General features: G+C 47.1%; 1 protein-coding gene across 5 annotated transcripts in view; it reads right to left on the bottom strand.

Moving 5' to 3' along the window:
• bzw2 (basic leucine zipper and W2 domains 2) overlaps positions 1–20,181 on the bottom strand; it is a 102,766-nt gene that overhangs the window by 28,992 nt on the left and 53,593 nt on the right. For all 5 annotated transcript variants that reach the window (XR_015078450.1, XM_085988408.1, XM_085988405.1 and 2 more), the window contains 3 exons: positions 18,915–19,018; positions 13,946–14,011; positions 7,454–7,589 (listed from right to left, as the gene is read on the bottom strand). Coding sequence is in view for 4 of the 5 variants with exons in the window: in XM_085988408.1 (XP_085844534.1) it covers positions 7,454–7,589; positions 13,946–14,011; positions 18,915–19,018 (306 nt within the window). In the remaining variant the exon portion in view is untranslated. The remainder of the gene's footprint in view (positions 1–7,453; positions 7,590–13,945; positions 14,012–18,914; positions 19,019–20,181) is intronic.

Raw genomic sequence — 20,181 nt, 5'->3', positions numbered from 1 at the left:
AAAAATAGTTTAAAAAAAAACTTTATCCCTGAAAGCCTGATAAAACAGGCGGATACAGCCTGAAGCAGATGATTCTTCATAGGCCACATCCTAAAGAAGAATACATTTTTAGTTAGTAGCTTTGATCATTCTCTCTTTCTGGTGGAATCAGTCTTGATTCAATGAATGAGACCTGTACTTAAGGCAGTTCTGGCATACCCTCTAGGAAAAGGAACATACTTCATCATATAACAGTAACATTTCTCCCCCTCTTAATTATATCATGCATCACATATCAAAGTACAAATAACTGGCATTTAGTTTAAGACAGGGTATCTTAGGATTGATGTTCATGAACTTTGTTTATTAATGGTGTTTTTTTTTTGTGTGAATGTTTAGGTCGATCAAGGTAAGTGCTGTTAGTACTGAGGAATGGAATGGTTTTCATTTTGTGCATCATGGGGGTAAACTTAACCTAACTCACCGGGCGGGAAAGCCATGGGATTGGGTGGAATGTCTGTTTTTCATCCCACCCAATATTACTCTCCATTGACATCAGTAAAACCAGCATTCCACCCAATCCGGTCAGTTTCCCCGACGTGCAGGTTAGGTTAGGGTCTGATGAAGGGTCCTCGACCCGAAACATTAACTCTGTTTCTCTCTCCTCGATGCTGCCTGACCTGCTGAGTGTTTCCAACATTTTCTGTTGTTATTTCAGATTTCCAGCATCCACAGTATTTTGCTATTTTATTAGGTTAAAATTGCCCCTCGTGTGAGAACCAAGTAGTCTTTCCTGAAGCACAGAACTGATAGATGCGGAGTAAAGCTTCCCTAATAACATGCTTCAGCCCCAACCTCGGAAGACCATCCCTACTGAACCAACGTGACCTCCATTGATAATTGAGGCCTGAATTAGGGTCAGTTGTGTACTGATTATGCTGACCAGGGCTTGGGTTGAGACCAACAAACTCATTTTGTATGGGATTCTTACAGTCTGCAGATAGGATGGAGATTTAAACCCATGTCTCAGGCCCCAAGACAGTGCATAAATCCATTGCACAGTCCTGTTGGCCAAACTCCACATTTTGTTTATGATGTTCTTAGACTTGCTCATCTGAATTATTACTTCTAACTTTTTGAAACCTGTTATCCAATGTATAGAGGAAATTGTGATTTTTTAAAAATGAAACTGAGAGAGCATTAAAGTTAAAATTGAAGCACAATTAGAATAATCCCAGCCTGATGTAGTTACCACCCACCCAAACTTGTTCCTCTAGAATATATAAGAAAATACTGTCCTGAAATTAAAGCACTTACATTTGTAGTTAACTTCTCCTTTCTGGTTTCAGAAGGTGCAATTAGCTTATGTCTGTATTTTGAGCAATTTAGAATTAACTGCATGAACTCAGTCAGTACTTTACTCCACTTATTTATTTGTAATTGAAATATATCACATTTTATTGCATAATAGTTTACAAAAAATGTATGTGTTTTACATGCACCTCTCTGAATACTGAATTTTCTTTACAGCTTTTAAAGTCTAAACAATGTTGTGAAACATGTTATACTTGTCACAAATACTATTGGTAATTAAATAATTAATTTCCCACAAATTGCAATCTAAGTGCAATAATTCACAATTACAATATATGTAAATTTAATTTAAAAATAGGGACATTATGGATATAATAAATAAGGAAGGCCTTTCCTTTTAGCACTATCAAATTCTATTTTTAATGGCAATACATTGGTATTGTTGTCTCTCAATGCCACACAAAAGCTCAATAAAATTATAATTTGAAATAATTATGATAATCTAGAGCACTACAGAAATACTGGTCTCAAAGGGAATGAGACAGGCAAACCACAAGTGTACACATATCTCCCTGATTTACAATTAGGTTTATGGTTCATTTATTTCAGTAGAACACACAAGTATTCCTTTAAAGCTACGGCACCCCATAAAACATACTTTTCCAAATAATAGGCAGGAGCTAAAGAAGCCTGAAATTACTGAGTCCCTCACACCATTCCTTTGGAAAAAGATTTAATTATTTTCAAGGAAGACCAATTTCAGTAACATGAAGTTTGTTCTCCATTTTCTTGCTCTTAGATTACCAAGTAGAGTCAGAATGGAAGCCTGAACAGGAGGGGACAGCACTATTAATATTTATTTCAAATGGATAGGACAGAGAAGATAATTTAAGGAGTTCGGGGAAGAAATTCGTTATAGCCCAGGATTGGGCACTAACTTTGGGAAAGTTTGAGATTTAGTGCCAGGCGCTAATGAATCTAGCTGCACACAAAATTCATTGTCATCACTCAAAGAAAGGATGGAAGCACTAAATCAAGCGCTAACGGCCTAGCTCAGTGGCGTTACACTCAAAAGTGCTGACCAATATCAGGCGCAGTCTAATCACAAGTCATTGCCACAGGCTCTTTCCAGTTCTTAAAAGGGAGGTTCATTCATGCAGCAGAACCTCGTTCTCAGCATTGCTGGCTGTAAACCTGTGTCAGCAAGCAGCAGAAGGCCAAGGAGCAGGAACCGGACGACTCAACCAGCTGTACTCATGGCAGAGCCACGCCCCAGGGAGAGAGCCCACAGATTTTCGGACCAAGCATTGGAGGCGTTGGTGTCCGCTGTTGGAGACGGAGGGCGGTGCTCTACCCGGCAAGTGGCAGGAGGCCCTCGCCACAAATCTTCCGTGCGATGTGGAGGGAGGTAGCCCATCAGGTCTCGGGCAGCACTGTGGTCCTCAGGACCCATACACAATGCAGGAAGAAATTTAACGACCTCACTCGGGTGGTCAGGGTGAGTCAATGTTTCAACAAATGCTACAGGCCACCGTCTGAACCACAGTCTGCACACACTGACCAAAGCACCACACCCCCAGCACTCACCCACCAACAATCTCTGCCTACCAACACTCACACCCACATCTCACTCCTTGCATACAATGACAGCTATTCAACTATGGCAGACACATCACCCAAACACTTTGCTCCACGCTCACACACTTTCCTTTCTCTTGCAGGCCAAGGTGGCTCACAACAGAGGGAGCAGGAGCGCACAAGCAGGGGACAAGCCGACACCCAACCACTGTCTGCGCTGGAAAATAGAGTGCTGGAGGTCATTGGGTGCCAGGTGGTGGGCGCCGTGGCCACTGGCGACGTTGACCCCCCCCTTTGAGGACAACAATGGTATGTTCATCCCTACTCTTCCTCCTCCTCAAATCCCACTTCCCCCTCACCTCAAGCCTTTCGCACTTTCCAGCTAATCATGCTGTATGCATGCATTTCTCCCTTCCTGCCCTCTCCACTCACCTTAACCCGTCTCTTGTGCCTTTATGCTTTCAGATAATGAGCAAGCACCTGAGCAGCCTGTCCCTGAGGGCACTGTTGAGAGCAGTGCGGGAGCAGAGGAGGAGGAAGATCACACTGCGTCACTGCATGTCTCACCCGCAGGCACCAGCTCAGACATTGGCACTACACGTTCTTTAGAGGCTATGTATAGTAGGGGATCTGCACAGGGTGATGCACCGGGAACGAGCAGACGGCAGCAAGGCCAGGGGGAAAGGATAGGTCGGAGGCCAGCTCCTCAGGGGGCGAGTTCGCTCGCGAGTTCTGCTGCACAGGATTCAGATGAGGACCTCGATGGGGAGACCTTTAGAAGAAGGGTGATGGGCATGCACACGGAGATGATAGGTGCAATGGCAAGGATGCCAGAGAGCCTCTCGGCAATGGTAAGGAGCGTGGAGGAGTCTGCCTCCAACAGTGCACAAAGCTCTGCGCACACCATGGAGCCCATCATTTCCAGTCTGCAAAGGATGGTAGATTCCCAGAGACCATGGCGACCCAGACCTGATGCAGCGTGTGATGGGTGATCTAGCAGCTTCCACTGCAGCACAGACAGAAGCAACGCAACATCTTAGTGCTGTAATGCAGTCTATGCTTGATGACATCCAATCTCAGACTGCTCGCATGCAGTCTCAGCTTGATGCCACGCAAGCTTTGACTGCTGCCATCGTGGCTGGGTCTACCACTGTCGACCGGGGCTTTGACGGTGTCGCAGCAGGCCAGCAGTGTGCTCCAGCAGATTGGTAGGAATGCTGAGGTGCTGCCCCGGGGAGTGGCAGTGGGTCAGTGGAGCAGGAACCTGCTGTCCTCTCTCACGATGATAGCATTCCTGCTCCCACTCCACCATTGCCTTGTCGCTGCCGGTCATCCAGCCAGACTGCTGCCGCCCATGCCGAGGTGGTGCAGTCTACAGCCGGGCCTTCCAGGCCCAGAGCTGGTCGAGGGCGTCCTGCAAGACCATCTGAAGTCTCCCGCACAGACACTCAGCAGCCTTCCACCAGCCCTGCTGCAGCCACTGGGCCAACAGTTCGTAGGAGCACTAGAGTAGGCAAAGGCAGAGAAACGACAGGCACTAAGTGATTACAACAATATTTACCATTCACCCTTGTGCAAAGATGTGTTCACTGATTTTCGATAAATTTATTAATTCACTTCGGATAATTTTGCAGTGTCTCTCATTTCAGCTGCGATATGGCCTGCGACAGGGATGGAATGATGGGGATGTGGTGAACAACGGGGATCTGGGGTTGGATTTACTGGAACCGCAGTCTGACGAGGCCTTCCGGAAGGCCGATTGAATGGCTGCCTCCTCCCTCGCTCCTGTTCCTCCTCCTCCTCCTCCTCCTCTTCCTCGTCCTCCTCCCAAGGTGGTCCCACAATCCCTGCTGGCAAGGGCTGGGCCCTCATGATGGCCAGATTTTGGAGCATGCTGCACACCACGACGAAATGGGACACCCGCTCCGACGAGTACTGGAGGGCTCCTCCCGCGCGGTCAAGGCAGTGGAACCATTGCTTAAGTACCCCGATGGTCTGATCAATAATGGTCCTGGTGGCGGCACGGCTGTCATTATATGAGTGCTGTGCAGGAGTGTTGGGGTTGCGGAGGGGAGTCATGAGCCAGGTGGAGATCGGATAGCCCTTGTCTCCAATCAGCCAGCCACGAACTTGATGTGGTGACTGGAAGAGTGCTGGAACACCGGTCGCAGGATGATAGCATTGTGTCTGCTGCCAGGATAGTGGGCATTCACACTGAGGATTCGTTCTCTGAGGATTCGTAGTCTGTGGTCGCACACCAACTGCACATTAAGTGAGTGGTAGCCTTTGTGGTTACGGAAGATCTCAGGATTGTTATGTAGTGCCCGCAAAGCCACGTGGGTGTAGTCAATGGCGTCCTGCACCATGGGGAAGCCCGCTGTCCTGGCAAAGCCTCATGCACGCTCGATCTGCTTCTCTCTGGTGATGGGGAAGGAAATGTAGTCCCTTCTCCTACTGTAGAGAGCCTCTGCGACCTCTTGGACACAGCGATGGACGGCGAACTGCGAGATGTCAGCTATATCTCCTGTTGCAGACTGGAAGGATCCACTGGCGAAGAAATTGAGGCCAACAGTGACCTTGACTGCCACAGAGAGAGCCGTCCTCGTCCTGATCGGAGGCTCGAGGTCTGGTTGCAGGAGGTGGCAGAGTTCGGTGACCACTTCCTTGGTGAAGCGAAGCCTTCTAATACACTGCTCCTCGCTTAATTGAAGGTAGGAGAATTGCTGTCGGAATACCCTCGGAAGGTAAGGCCTCCTGTTGAGCGCTCTGATGGCCCTCCTCCTCCCTCTGGGCACATGTTCCACTCTTTCTCGCTGCCTGCGCTCCCTCTGCAGTTGACCCTGGAGGGCGAGGTTGACTGCCAGTACAGCCCCCATTAATGTAAGCAAGTGTAGGACTTTGATATTTTGTGAGAAAAAAATGTAACTAACTTTTAGAAGCCGCAACACTCCGGAGACTAAAGAACCTTTGAATGACTGAATTCAACTCTTAAACTATCTCAAACTGACAAGGCAGCAATGAAACACCACTAACCTGACAGCTGTGACTCATTACTAATGATCCCTTTAAATAGCACCCCTGGAACCGGCATCCGCCTGCTTCACGCCTCCTCTCCCTGTTGTTGTCAGGACCAGGCGCTAAGGCGGGGGCAATATTCAATTTGGCAGATCGGGCGCCCAGTGAGCGTTGCACGCTTGCTGATGTCACGATCTGCCTGGCGCTGAAGTCCCCGCCGCTAACTCGTAGCAGCGGCACAACGGAGGGGCCGAGTTTGGTGTGTGGCGCTGGATTTGCCTCACCACAGTGCTACTGCCTCAGCACCCCCGTCAGCCGCTAACTGCAGGTGCTAAAGGTACCGAATTTCTTCCCTTTAGTTTCTACAGGTGTTACCTATATGTTGGGTGAGTTGGGGAGAATGATAGAAACATAGAAGATAGGAGGAGTAGGCCATTCGGCCCCTCGAGCCTGCTCCGCCATTCAATGAGATCATGGCTGATCGTCCAAATTCCGTACCCTGTTCCTGCCTTCTCTCCATATCCCTTGAGCCTTAAGAAATATATCCAACTCCTTCTTGAATATATTTAATGAATTGGCCTCTACTGCCTTCTTTGACAGAGAATTCCACAGGTTCACCACTCTCTGGGTGAAGAAATTCCTCTTCATCTCTGTCCTAAATGGCTTACCCCTTATCCTTAGACTGTGACCCCTGGTTCTGGACTCCCTGACCAACGGGAACATCCTTCCAGCATCTAGTCTGTCTAGTCCTGTTAGAATTTTATAAGTTTCGATGAGATCCCCTCTCATTCTTCTAAACTCCAGCGAGTACAAGCCCAATCGACCCAATCTCTCCTCATATGTCATTCCTGCCATCCCAGGTATCAGCCTGGTGAATCTTCGCTGCACTCCTTCCATGGCAAGAACATCCTTCCTCAGATAAGGTGACCAAAACTGCACACAATACTCAAGATGTGGTCTCACCAAGGCCCTGTACAACTGCAGCAAGACATCCTTGTTCTTGTACTCAAACCCTCTCGCTACAAAGGCCAACATATCATTTGCCTTCTTAACCGCCTGCTGCACCTGCATGCTTACTTTCAGCGACTGGTGCACAAGGACACCCAGGTCTTGTTGCACTTCCCCTTCTCCCAATCTATTGCCGTTCAGATAATAATCTGCCTTCCTGTTTTTGACACTAAATGATTATGTGAAGTTCTAAATACCTTCAAATGAAACAGAACATTTTAGTTAAACCAGCAACTAAATAAATCAGCATTATGCATATTTTAATTTAGAATATACCAGTACCATAAATAATTCCAGTAGTTCAAAAGCAGTCAAAAGCTGGATGCTGCCACATTGTTACCATCTATGGAAGTCCAATAGATGGCCTTCTTTATAGTACTGCCATTTTTACATGTGTGCACAAGAATAGCTGAGCTGTTCTTTCACGTTTACTAATCTAACAAATCAAGGTCCTGTTCCAGACCCAGAGGTAAGTGATTATTTATTTTATTTTTAACACAAGCTTTAGCTCAGGAACTACCTTTTTTTTTAAATTTATGAAAGTATCCTCAAATATTACCTTCTTTAACCAAATTATCAGAAAATAGGCTTGTTAAAATTGTAGCTGGGAGTGATCCATTGGCCAACAGGATGCCAGTGAGCGTTGCCAATTTAGTCTGTTCTGAGGCTGAAAATGCTTTCAGGAATAGCAATAGCTGAGGAAAAATAAGAGAGAGTTTTTAAAAAAAATAGCTGCAAAAAGGCAAGAAGGCATAATACTAGTCATGTTGGATATTACTTGTTTCATCTTATGCTTTTCTTGTACTTTCATATCATTCATCTATTTCTTTAAATGTTCTTATGGAGATCCCAAACTTGGACACTGAAACCAATTAATGCACATTGGAAATAGTACTGAACCTAATTGGTGTGTGACTCTGATGCTGCAGCAGAGTGCTTTATTTGTATCTTCATGTCTGCATGTTTATGTGCCAGTAGCCTTTGGATGTGCAGCACAGCTGCAGTAGTTAATAAGGTGGAAATAAAAATCCAGATAATTGTAAAACGGTTGCCGATTCGCTATCACCTGTTTTACATAATCGCACTAAGTCAAAATCTTGCCCACTCTCTTTACATTATGCTCTTGATCACTCACTCCTACTTACCAGCTTACTACAACTAAGTACTTTTATAATTTAATGCATCTTAATATACTGCTTTAAAACAAATCTTTTAAATATCCTTCTTATTTCAATATAACATTTAATATTGCAATCTTTCAAACTACCCCTCTATATTTATCCTAAATGTGCTCTCTCACACCATCACCAGTAAATTCCGCAAGAGTTCTCCCGGTCTCCCGCCATAACTTCGACAGAAACCCTGTTCACACCTTGGGGGGAATTTTAACCCCAAAGAACGGGCAGGTTGGGGGTCAGGTGGGAGGTTAAAGTGTTGAACCCCGACCCCAACCCGCCCACTTCCAGTTTGGAATGCTGGAAATGCTCAGCAAGTCAGAAAGCATCTGTGGAGAGAGAAAGAGAGTTAACGTTTCAGGTCGAAGACCTTCCATCAGAACTTGTGTCAGAAGTCCCAGCATGTACCCTCCTCAATACTCATCTAGTTTATGACTTCATTTGAACCGCTTGTTGAACCTATTGTATTCACTCCAAATACGTTGGCCTGGAATTTGCGGTCAGCGGTGAAGCAAAGGCATTTGCCACTGGCCCCGAAGAAAGCTGCCCACAAAGATTTTGTGATCTCTGTGGCTAGAAGTTTACCTTTTTCAATGCACAAGTGATTTCAGTGCAGTATAGTGTGGAGTCCCCAACTCGATCTGTTGCAACATCAACAAGCTGTCTAAGCAGCCAATCACATTGCGGAATTCTTACAGACAGGGAAGAGGAAATGAGAACCTGCTTTTATCCTGACTTTTTAAAAATGTTAGAGAGAAAAACAAAGATTGGGGCTCTCAACTGGGGATAAAGTAGAACCTGAAATATTATGAACAAATTTAAAAGAAATAATTATTTAATAACTTTTAAAGTTTCTTAAAAATTGTAATTTTTTCATAATGGAGAAAAATTTGACACGCCACAATATTAAAATTTGTTTTTCTGGGCCATAACGGTTGTTTAGCAGTCAATACGCTGTTAAAACCCCCAAAAGGGTCTAACTTTTAATGGTTTTTTATTTAACAGCAACAAAGCCCCCTGATTTCACTCATTTCCAGGTGTGGGGGGAGAGGGCCCACAGCGCAGCCAGAGTCAAAGCGGTGAATGACTGACCGCAACTTTTTAAACTTCAACTCTGTAGTTTATCGTTACTAGGGTCTTTTCTGGTGTAGCAGGGACTGTCGGTAGACTATACAAGAGCCTTAGAGATATCTTTAATTGGTGATAGTAAATTAATTTAAATTAATTAAGGGGAAAGTCATGCCAGGAGAGCCCAGCCCCGTGATGTGCTCCTCCTGCTCCATGTGGGAATTCAGGGACACTGCCCCTGGTGACTACGTGTGCAGGAAATGCATCCATCTGCAGCTATTAGCAGACCGCATTGAGGAGCTGGAGCTGCGGGTGGATGGGTTGTGGAGCATTCACGAGGCTGAGAAGTTCGTGGATAGCACGTTTAGTGAGTTGGTCACACCGCAGGGAAGGGCTGCACAGGAAGAAAGGAAATGGGTGACCGCCAGGCGGAGCAATAGAAGTAGGTAGGTAGTGCAGGAAACCCCTGTGACCATTCCCCTCTCAAACAAGTATACCGTTTTGGATACTGTTGGGGGGAATGACTCACCAGGGGAAGGCAGCAGCAGCCAGCTTCCTGGCACTGGGGGCGCTCCTGCTGCCCAGGAGGGGAGGAAAAAGAGTGGGAGAGCAATAGTCGTAGGGGATTCTATAGTAAGGGGAACAGATAGGCGTTTCTGTGGCCGTAGACGTGAATCCAGGATGGTTTGTTGCCTCCCTGGTGCCAGGGTCAAGGATGTCACTGAGCGGCTGCAGGGCATTCTGGAGGGGGGAGGGTGAACAGCCAGAGGTCGTGGTCCACATTGGTACCAACGACATAGGTAAAAAGAGGGATGAGGTCCTGCAGCAAGAATTTAGGGAGCTAGGGGCAAGATTAAGGAGCAGGACCTCAAAGGTTGTAATCTCTGGATTACTCCCGGTGCCACGTGCTAGTGAGTATAGGAATAGGAGGATAGAACAGATGAATGCGTGGCTAAAGGGATGGTGCAGGAGGGAGGGCTTTAGTTTCCTGGATCACTGGGTCTGCTTCTGGGAAAGGTGGGACTTGTACAAGTCGGACGGTTTACACCTGAACCAGAGGGGAACAAATATCCTTGCGGGGAGGTTTGCTAGCACTGCTTGGGGGGGTTTAAACTAATTCAGCAGGGGGATGGGATACAGAGTGGAGCTATAGTAGGGGGTGATGTACAGCCAAATAAGGAGGAAAAAACAAGTCAGCAGGGAAGGCAGAGCAAAGATGTGAAGGCAAAAGGGAATATGGCAGGGCTGGAAGGCATTTATTTTAATGCAAGGAGTCTTGCAAATAAGGTGGATGAACTGAAGTTGTTGTTGAACACATGGGAGTACGATATTGTTGCTATCACGGAGGCATGGTTGAGGGAGGGTCAGGACTGGCAGCTAAATATTCCGGGGTATAGAATCTTCAGGCGAGACAGAGGGGGGTGTAAAAGGGGAGGGGGTGTTGCAATATTAATTAAGGAGTCTATTACTGCTGTAAGGAGGGATGATATATTAGCGGGTTCCTCTAATGAGGCCATATGGGTAGAACTTAAAAACAAAAAGGGGTCAAGCACCTTGCTGGGAGTGTACTATAGGCCCCCAAACAGTCAGGGGGAGATAGAGGAACAGATATGCAGGCAGATATCAGAAAAGTGTGAAAATAATAGGGTAGTAATAGTGGGGGATTTCAACTTCCCCAATATAAATTGGGATAGTCAGAGTGTGAAAGGCTTGGAGGGAGCAGAATTCTTAAAGTGCATCCAGGAAAGCTTTTTGAGCCAACATGTAGAAAGTCCTACAAGAGAGGGGGCGGTACTGGACCTAATTCTAGGGAATGTAGCCGGGCAGGTGGTGGAAGTGTCTGTAGGAGAGCATTTTGGCGATAGTGACCACAATTCGGTGAGATTTAAGGTGGTCATGGAAAAAGACAAGGACGGCCCGGAAATCAGGGTTCTAAATTGGGGGAAGGCCGATTTTAATAAGATAAGACAGGATCTGGCAAAAGTGGACTGGGAGCAGCTACTTATAGGAAAATCCACATCAAAACAGTGGGAGGCTTTCAGAAGGGAAATAGAGAGAGCACAACACCAACATGTTCCTGTAAAGGTCAAGGGTGGGACCAACAAGCAAAGGGAACCTTGGATGACAAAGGATATACAAAAATGCATTAGGAAAAAAAGGGGGGCTTTTGGCAGTTACAAAAGACAAAAAACGGTGGAAGCCCTGGAGGAGTATAAGAGGTGCAGGGGCATACTTAAAAAGGAAATTAGGAGGGCGAGGAGGGGCCATGAAATAACACTGGCGAGCAAAATAAAGGAAAATCCTAAGATGTTTTATAAGTATATTAAGGGCAAGAGGATAACCAGGGAAAGGGTAGGGCCCATTAGGGACCAAAGTGGCAAGCTGTGTGTAGAGCCAGATGAAGTAGGTAGGGTTTTAAATGAATTTTTTGCCTCAGTGTTCACTATGGAGAAAGACGATGTAGATATAGAAGTCGGGCAAGGGGACTGTGACATACTTGAACATATTAGCATCGAGAGGGAGGAGGTACTAGCGGTTTTAGCAGGCCAAAAAGTGGATAAATCCCCAGGCCCGGACGAGATGTATCCCAGGCTGTTGTGTGAGGCAAAGGAGGAGATTGCAGGGGCTCTGACACAAATTTTCAGAACCTCTCTGGCCACAGGGGATGTACCAGAGGACTGGAGAACAGCTAATGTAGTACCATTATTCAAGAAGGGTAGCAGGGATAAACCAGGGAATTACAGGCCAGTGAGCCTAACATCTGTGGTAGGGAAATTATTGGAAAAAATTCTGAGGGACAAAATTAGTCTCCACTTGGAGAGGCAAGGATTAATCGGGGATAGTCAGCATGGCTTTGTCAAGGGTAAATCATGTCTGACCAATCTGATTGAATTTTTCGAGGGGGTGACTAGGTGTGTGGATGAGGGAAATGCTGTGGATGTGGTTTACATGGACTTCAGTAAAGCTTTTGACAAGGTCCCGCATAGGAGACTGGTCAAGAAGGTAAGAACCCATGGGATCCAGGGGGCCTTGGCACGTTGGATCCTAAACTGGCTGAGTGGCAGGAGGCAGAGGGTGATGGTCGAAGGTTGCTTTTGTGACTGGAAGCCTGTGTCCAGTGGGGTACCTCAGGGATCGGTGCTGGGTCCCTTGCTGTTTGTGATCTACATTAATGATTTGGATGAGAATGTAAAGGGTATGATCAGTAAGTTCGCGGATGACACGAAAATTGGTGGGGTGGTAAATTGCGAGGAGGAAAGCCTCAGGCTACAGGACAATATTAACGGGTTGGTCAGATGGGCGGAAAAGTGGCAAATGGAATTTAACCCGGAAAAGTGCGAGGTGATGCATTTTGGACGGACAAATAAGGCAAGGGAATACACAATGAGTGGTAGGACCCTAGGAAGTACAGAGGGTCAGAGGGACCTTGGTGTACATGTACATAATTCCCTGAAGGCAGCGGAACAGGTAGATAAGGTGGTTAAAAAGGCTTATGGGATACTTGCCTTCATTAGCAGAGGCATAGAATATAAGAGCAGGGAGGTTATGATGGAGCTGTACAAAACGCTGGTGAGGCCACAGCTGGAGTACTGTGTGCAGTTCTGGTCGCCTCACTATAGGAAGGATGTGATTGCTTTGGAGAGGGTGCAGAGAAGATTCACCAGGATGTTACCTGGGATGGAGCGCCTCAGCTATGAAGAGAGACTGGACAGGCTGGGGTTGTTTTCCTTGGAGCAAAGAAGGCTGAGGGGGGACCTGATTGAGGTGTACAAAATGATGAGGGGCATAGATAGGGTAGATAAAGAGGAACTTTTCCCCTTAGTAGGGGGGTCAATAACAAGGGGGCACAGATTCAGGGTAAGGGGCAGGAGATTTAGGGGGGATTTGAGGAGGAACTTTTTCACCCAGAGGGTGGTTGGAAGCTGGAACTCACTGCCTGAAAGGGTGGTAGAGGCAGGAACCCTCACAACATTCAAGAAGCATTTGGATGAGCACTTGAAATGCCATTGCATACAAGGCTATGGACCAAATGCTGGAAAATGGGATTAGACTGGACAGGGAGGGATGGGCGGCGCAGACACGATGGGCCGAAGGGCCTCTTTCTGTGCTGTAAAACTCTATGACTCTATGAACTTCAGGATTTCCACATTTAGATGCACATGCAGTAAATCCTGAAGTTGTGGTCAATTTCAAAGGGGTAATAACAGTGAGCGCTGTTCGTTCGTCATTATTACGCACCGCAAATTCCGGCCCAATATTTTTTATATTTGGTCCCTCTCCGCCATTCTCCCCCACCTCTCCTGAAGGCGCCGACTCATGCATGGACAGAAGCTGCCCACTGGTACATACCACAGTGTTGATTTCTTCACGTGTGAACTCTGCCGGTGAGTGGTGGGAGACTATTCTACTGCGGAGGCCATCAGAGCCGACCCCACTCCTGTCCTCACCCGAGGTCCACACATGCACACTTACAGCAGGTGTCACTGGATAGCAATTAGAAGCAGGATCCCAGTTCAGTCCAGGGGTGCTGAAGCCAAGTGCAGTGCTTCAACTACTGTCCCAGTTGAATTCAGCTAATTCAGCAGAGACAGGAGATGGAACCTGGGATATTGTGGTTTGTATGGTTTAGCTCTATATACAGTCTTATCGGTAACTATTAAAAAGCCTTAAACACTATGATGGATTAACTCAACATCATAAAGTGAGAGAATAAAGGTTAAAGCTTGAAAGAAAGTTTGTAATCTCTTCAGAATCCCTGAAAAAAAAATTACAAGACTGAGCCTAGCTCAATTAGCTGGAAAAGTTACCTTTTTAATTGCCTCTTCAAATGCTTTTTCCAGATACTTGTAACGCCTGATGAGCTTATTGAAAACCTAAAGACCAACAAAAAAATTAAGTTACTAAATATTTAGCCTAAGTGAGAAATTAAACCTATAATACCATGTTGGTCTCAAGCTTAAAAATATTACAGCACTAGTTGTATTTAACGGTGTTCACTGGATGGAAGGAGCAGCAGACAGTAAAGCTATATGCAAAAGCATAGATCTTTAAAAAAAAATTATGATTTTCTTTCCACTATTGACAGTTGGACTCCTGTGCTGAGGACATCACTCTCAGCTGTAATCATGACTGCAGTAATCCAGAGACGATGGCCGGAATTTTCCCTACCGACTTGGGTCAGGTGCGTGCAGGCCACATAACAGGTCGGTAGTGCGATGTACTCATCAGCCCGCTCTTCATAGCAACTTTAGCGTAGTGGTCCCTATTAAGGCGTGTTTCTCGGCCCTATTAAATGGTGTGGGTCTGATGACATAATCGATGACTCATTTCCAGCGGGGATATTTAAAGCAGCCTTGGGCCATATTGCATTTGAAGGTTCATGTAGGAGTGTGGAGGGAATATTGGAGAGGAGTGTGTTGTTGCTGAGAAATAGAAAAATGAGTTCACAAAGACAGAGGGCTGCACCCCGCTTTTCCGATGAATCGCTACATATTCTTGTGGAGGGAGTCAGAGCACGCAGGGAGGTCCTCTTCTCTGCTGATGGGTGGAAGAGACCTCCCCAAGAGACCGAGAGAGCCTGGCTCCAAATTGCTGAGGAGGTCAACAGCAGGGATGTTGTAAGGAGGACCTGGGTGCAGTGCAGGAAATGCTTCAATGATCTGATGAGATCAGGAACGGTGAATGCAAAGCCACACTCTCCCTCATCCTGAAGTGCCCGTCAACACATCCCCATCAATCTGCCTTCCCAAACCGACTCCTGCACATCATTACACACACCAACATACCTTGCACGCCCACCCATCCCCCTCTCTCTATGTACATACTCACAACCCCATCTGACCAGCAACCCCTCACACTCACCCTCATCCTAATGTAATCATACCAAGTTGCACCACAGAAAGAGGCCATTTGGCATTGGCCCTCAGTCACCCTCTACAGTTGTAACCCACATGTTCCTTGCACTCATTCCATCACTCTCACTCAAACTTCTCTTCATTTCCTCCTTGCAGAAGAGAGCGCACAACAGGGAGAGGGAGAGAACCAGAGGTGGCCCTTCATCCTTCAGCACTTGCAGAGGAGGTGGCCCTGGAGGTGTCAAGAGTTGCAGAGCTGCTGGTGGTGGGAGACGGAGAGGAGGATCTCTCAGCAACCTGGTGACAGAATTACATCTCATACAGCCACATGGCATACAGCAGTCACTCATATGGTGACTGATGTCAGCAGCCAGTGAATGCTCATCATGTGCATAATGGTATCAGTACCCATTCTTCATATGGCATTTCTAAATCATCTCTTTACTCTCCGACAGGTCCATCAAGAGCCCCCCCAACTGTCCAGCTGGAAGAGGAAGATGACTCCTCAGAGGAACCTCCAGCCTCTGAGGGTGCACCATCACCACACCCAAGTGCACGCAGCACTAATGCAGATACGCACACCTCGATGGGTTATATGCGAGATAAGAGTAGTGTTGTCACCTGGTGTCTCACACTTCACAAGTGAGCAAAAGCAGATGGTGTTGACGGGAACAGCAATGGAGAGTCCTCGCCGGAGGGCGCAGAACACTCAAAGCTCTGCTCAGCTGCATGCAGACGCTGAGCCTCTGGGGCCATCGAGAAAGAGGGCGATCCTGGAGGGGCAGCAAGAAATGCAAGAGGCTCTGGCAGGTTTTGCAGCCGTGATATCTGCAAATGTGCAGAGAATGGAGGAGTCCATCTCCAACATGAGCACCACCATGTCGCAGGTGATGGCGATGATGTGCTCTTCCATGGAAAGGATGGCCACCTGCATGGAGCAGTTAATGCGCCAGTCACATGAGCACAGCAGATGGCAGAGGTTCACAGACCTCCTCTCTAGGAGGGATCTAAATGTAGACTTGGGTCCTCAAGGCCCCACTGCTGTGCAGCAAGGTGTTCTCCAGCTCCTTGCTAGCAGGGAAGTGCGGGTGGCCCATGAGAGGGATGGTGGTGAGGGGGGACGTGGAAGTGGGGGCTCCTCTCAAAGCACTCACACTTCTCCCCCATTTCCCCCCCCTCCCCCCAGTCAGAGCCCCAGATGCTTCCTCGGATCGCGAAGGCCAAATCTGTCCCTGCACAGGTGCAGGAGGAGCAGTCTTTGGCGGGGCTCTCACAGCCTCTAAAACCCAGAGGACGTCCACCAAAAGTGTCAAAGCATTCGCAGCAAGGAAATGAGCAGCCTGCCTCTACCTCTGCTGAAGCCACAGGGGGTGCACCTCGTAGAAGCACGCATAAAAGAAAAATGACACAAAAGTAGATGCACAAAGGTAAGCACATGGGTGTTTAAAGAAGTGTTCCGTTACTGTTATGACACATATAAAAGTATTTATTTCACCACTTTCTGGTCATGCCCATTTTTGTCTGCTACTTTGGAACTGGCTTAATGAGTTGGAGTGAATGGTGAAACATAATGTAACCTCCAGCAATGGGGGGACAGTGTGAAAGGAATGGCTTGTTCATTGTAGGGATGCTTTATGGTGTTGTTGGTGGGGGAGGGGGGGGGGGGGGAAAAAGGGGGGTAGAACTTGGCACAGCATGTGGCAACCATATGGGTGCAATGCAGGAAGTTAAGTAAATCTGGCCATGATGAAGCCATCCCTGGCCTCCCGGGCAGTAATGTGCTCCGGTGCTGGTGCCATCTGGATTTCAGGTTCCTCCTGCTCCTCTTCCTCATCTTCCAGTTGATGCTCCTCCTCCTCCTCTGAAGAGGCTGTGCACTCTGCGTCTTGCTTCTCACGCAGCTCTAATCCTCGGTGCTTCACTATGTTGTGCAGCGCACAGAAGACCGTGACAATTCTGGGGACCCTGGCACGTGCATACCAAAAGGCTCTTCCAGATCTGTCAAGGCATCTGAAGTGCATCTTGAGCATGTCTACTGTTTGCTCAATGGCACATCTGGTGGACATATGGCTATTATAACACTCCTCACCCTCATTATTTGGCCTCCTCAGGGGTGTCATGAGCTACATCTTCAGTGGATAGTCCTGACCTCCAAGCAGCCAGCTGATAAGCGTGTTTGGAAGTGGGAAGAGCTGAGGGAGGGTGGACTGACGCAGGACAAAAGAGTCATGACAGCTGCCAAGGAATTTGGTGCAGACATGCATGATGATCTTCCTATGGTTGCAGACCAGCTGCACATTGAGGGAGTGGAAGCCCTTGCAGTTCACAAACACTCCTGGGTGATGTGGGGGTGCCCTGATGGCCACATGTGTGCAGTCGTGATGCCCTGCACCCGTCGGAAACCAGCCAGAGTGCCTAAGCCAAGCGTACGCTCGCAAACACTGACTTCATCAGTGGCAAAGTTCACATAATTGGCTGACTTGTGAAACACGGCATCGGTGACCTGTGTGATGCATCTGTGGGCAGCTGACTGCAAGATGCCGCAAATGTCTACTGCAAATCCCTGGAAGGAGCCTGAGGCGAAGAAGTTGAGGGCACTGGTGACTTTGATAGCTACTGGTAAGGAGTGTCCACCAGGTCCTCTGGGCTGCAGGTCTTGCTCCAGCAAGCTACAAATGTCTGCGACGACCTGACACGATAGCCTGAGCCTCCTTTGGCACTGCTGCTCAGTCATGTTGAGGAGGCTCATTCTCTGCCTGTATACCCTGTGTTGGGGGTATCACCTTCAGCCCGCTGCAGCCCTGTGGTGATGCCCTCTGTCCTGTGGAGCACCAGGTCATTGAGAAGGTTGGTGGTGTTGTTGCTGTTGCTGCTGCTGCTGGTGGTGGGGCTCATCCTGGTTCAATTGTGAGGCCCAAAGCGAGACAGTGTAAGCGGCACCCATGATGAGGTAACAGATGGCAGGTCAAGTAGTGATCATAGCACCAATCTGTCAATGTTGTGATAGTTACTAGCAATGTGGTGAGACTGGCTTCTGAGGTTGCAGTAAAAACTTGGAAACTCTACACACCTAAATCTGTGCTCAAAATGGAGTCAGCAAGAGCCTTTCCCTTAGGCAAGTAATGAGGCGTCAGGTGGGAGTATTTACTGGGATTTCCATGCTCTGCATTATTGACCTCGATCAATGGCCACTGAGCTTCCACCTCAGGTTGACAGACTCCCAAGCTGCATGATTCCTGTGGTTAAAATCCTTGTTAAGGGTCTCACAAGAAGGATTTAATGAACTTAATTAGGTCTATCGGCCTCTGCCGTTTGGGTGTGTGGTGCACTGGCAAATGCGCCAGAGTTAAAGGCGCGAGGAGGCAGGATGATGGCGGGTTCCCGACGAGCTCACAATTTCTGCAACTTTTACTGCCGACTCACCTCCAAACCCGCACGCCCGGCAGCGGGAAAATTCCGGCCCATATTTCTGGCAGCACAGATGATATGACCAGTTTCCAACTGACCTTTTGTCCAAATTGGGACGAGGTGAAGAAAGTTGAAGGGTAGCTGGCAATCCTGTCTTCTTGTTGACTGGCTCAGTCTCTTCATTGAACTCTCAGTTATGGACATTTGTGAAATAAACTTACTGCACTGGGAACGCTGCCCTGAATGTAAAATGTTATTTTTTTAATATAACAAAAGAAGAATATGTTTCCTGTATTCCCAAACTAAGTTAGTTAGTCATTCCAAATTTCTTTTCAGTAGAGTAAATGACTTAAAAAAACTGATAATAAATTATACTTTTAATGTGTGTTGTGACTAGACAGTACAGAATGATAGAGGTTATGTTGCAAGGTGGCAGACAGGGATCTGTTGGTATTATCTCTAATAGTTTTAGACAGTGACTATTTCACAGCCTTATGCCAAAGCATCTATTTACCCGAGCATAGTTTCGGATTACTTGTTGATCTTCAGTGGCACCAAACACACAGTATTCAGTCACCTTGGTTTTATCTCCATCATCAATACGTGTTCCTCCTGGGGCTACAAGAGGATAACAAACAAACAGCTCAGTTCTAAAAAATGTCACGTGCTATCAACTGCTAGTCACATCTTTCAAGCATTCAAGTGCACCTTCACATGATTAAAAACACCATGGAGAGGTTAATTCCATTTCAAAACCGTATGTATAAATAAAACTGTACAAATATACTTGCATTCTATTTAAAGGGCCCTCACACATCCTGCACAGCTCACAGAGCCTTAGGACAACGCAAGACTTAATTAACCTCAATGACCAACAGCAATTTTAGTCCCACTTTAATCCAACAACTTGCATTTATATAGCACCTTTAGCATAATAAAACGTCCCAAAGCGCTTCACAGGAGCGTAAACAGACACAAATAATTGACACCAAGCCAAAGAAGGAGACATTAGAACAGGTGACCAAAAGCTTAGTCAAAGAGGTAGGTTTTAAGGAGGTCTTAAAGGAAGAGAGAGAAGTGGAGAGGCAGAGAGGTTTAGGGAGAGAATTCGATAGCTTAAGGCCTAGGCAGCTGTAGGCACGGCCGCTAATAATGGGCCGAAGGAAGTCGGGGATGAACAAGAGGCCAGAATTGGAGGAATGCAGCAATTTGGCTGCGTTGTAGGTTCTGGAGGAGGTTACAGAGATAGGGAGGGTCAAAAGCATGGAGGGATTTGAACACGCGGATGAGAATTTCAAATTTGAGGTATTGGTGGGCTGACAGCCAATGTAGGTCAGCGGGCACAGGGGTGATGGGTGAACGGGACTTACAAAACTCTGTCCATATTTTAGTTGGCCATCAGTTCAAATTTATGGAGGGTGGAAGATGGAAGGCCGACCAGGAGAACATTGGAATCGCTGAGTCTGGAGGTAATAAGAGCATGGATGAGGGTATCAGCAGCAGATGGGCTGATGTAGAGGCAGAGATAAACGATATTACGGAGGTGGAAGTAGGTGGTCTTGGTGATGGAGAGGATATGGAGTTGGAAGTTTAGCTCAGGGTCAAGTAAGGATGCGGAGGTTGCGAACAGTCTGGTTCAGCACGAGACAGTGGTCAGGGAGGGGGAAGGAATCGATGGTTAGGGAACAGAGTTTGTGGAAGGGGTCGAAGACAATGGCTTCGGTCTTCCTAATGTTTAATCAGAGGAAATCTCTACTCATCCAGTACTGGATGTTGGACAA

This window comes from Somniosus microcephalus, chromosome 5 (assembly GCF_052327205.1).
Source record: "Somniosus microcephalus isolate GS21.2 chromosome 5, FLI_Smic_1.0, whole genome shotgun sequence".
Lineage (NCBI taxonomy): Eukaryota > Metazoa > Chordata > Chondrichthyes > Squaliformes > Somniosidae > Somniosus > Somniosus microcephalus.
The sequence above is the reverse complement of the archived record's forward strand: the minus strand, read 5'-3'. Positions and strand labels throughout refer to the sequence as shown.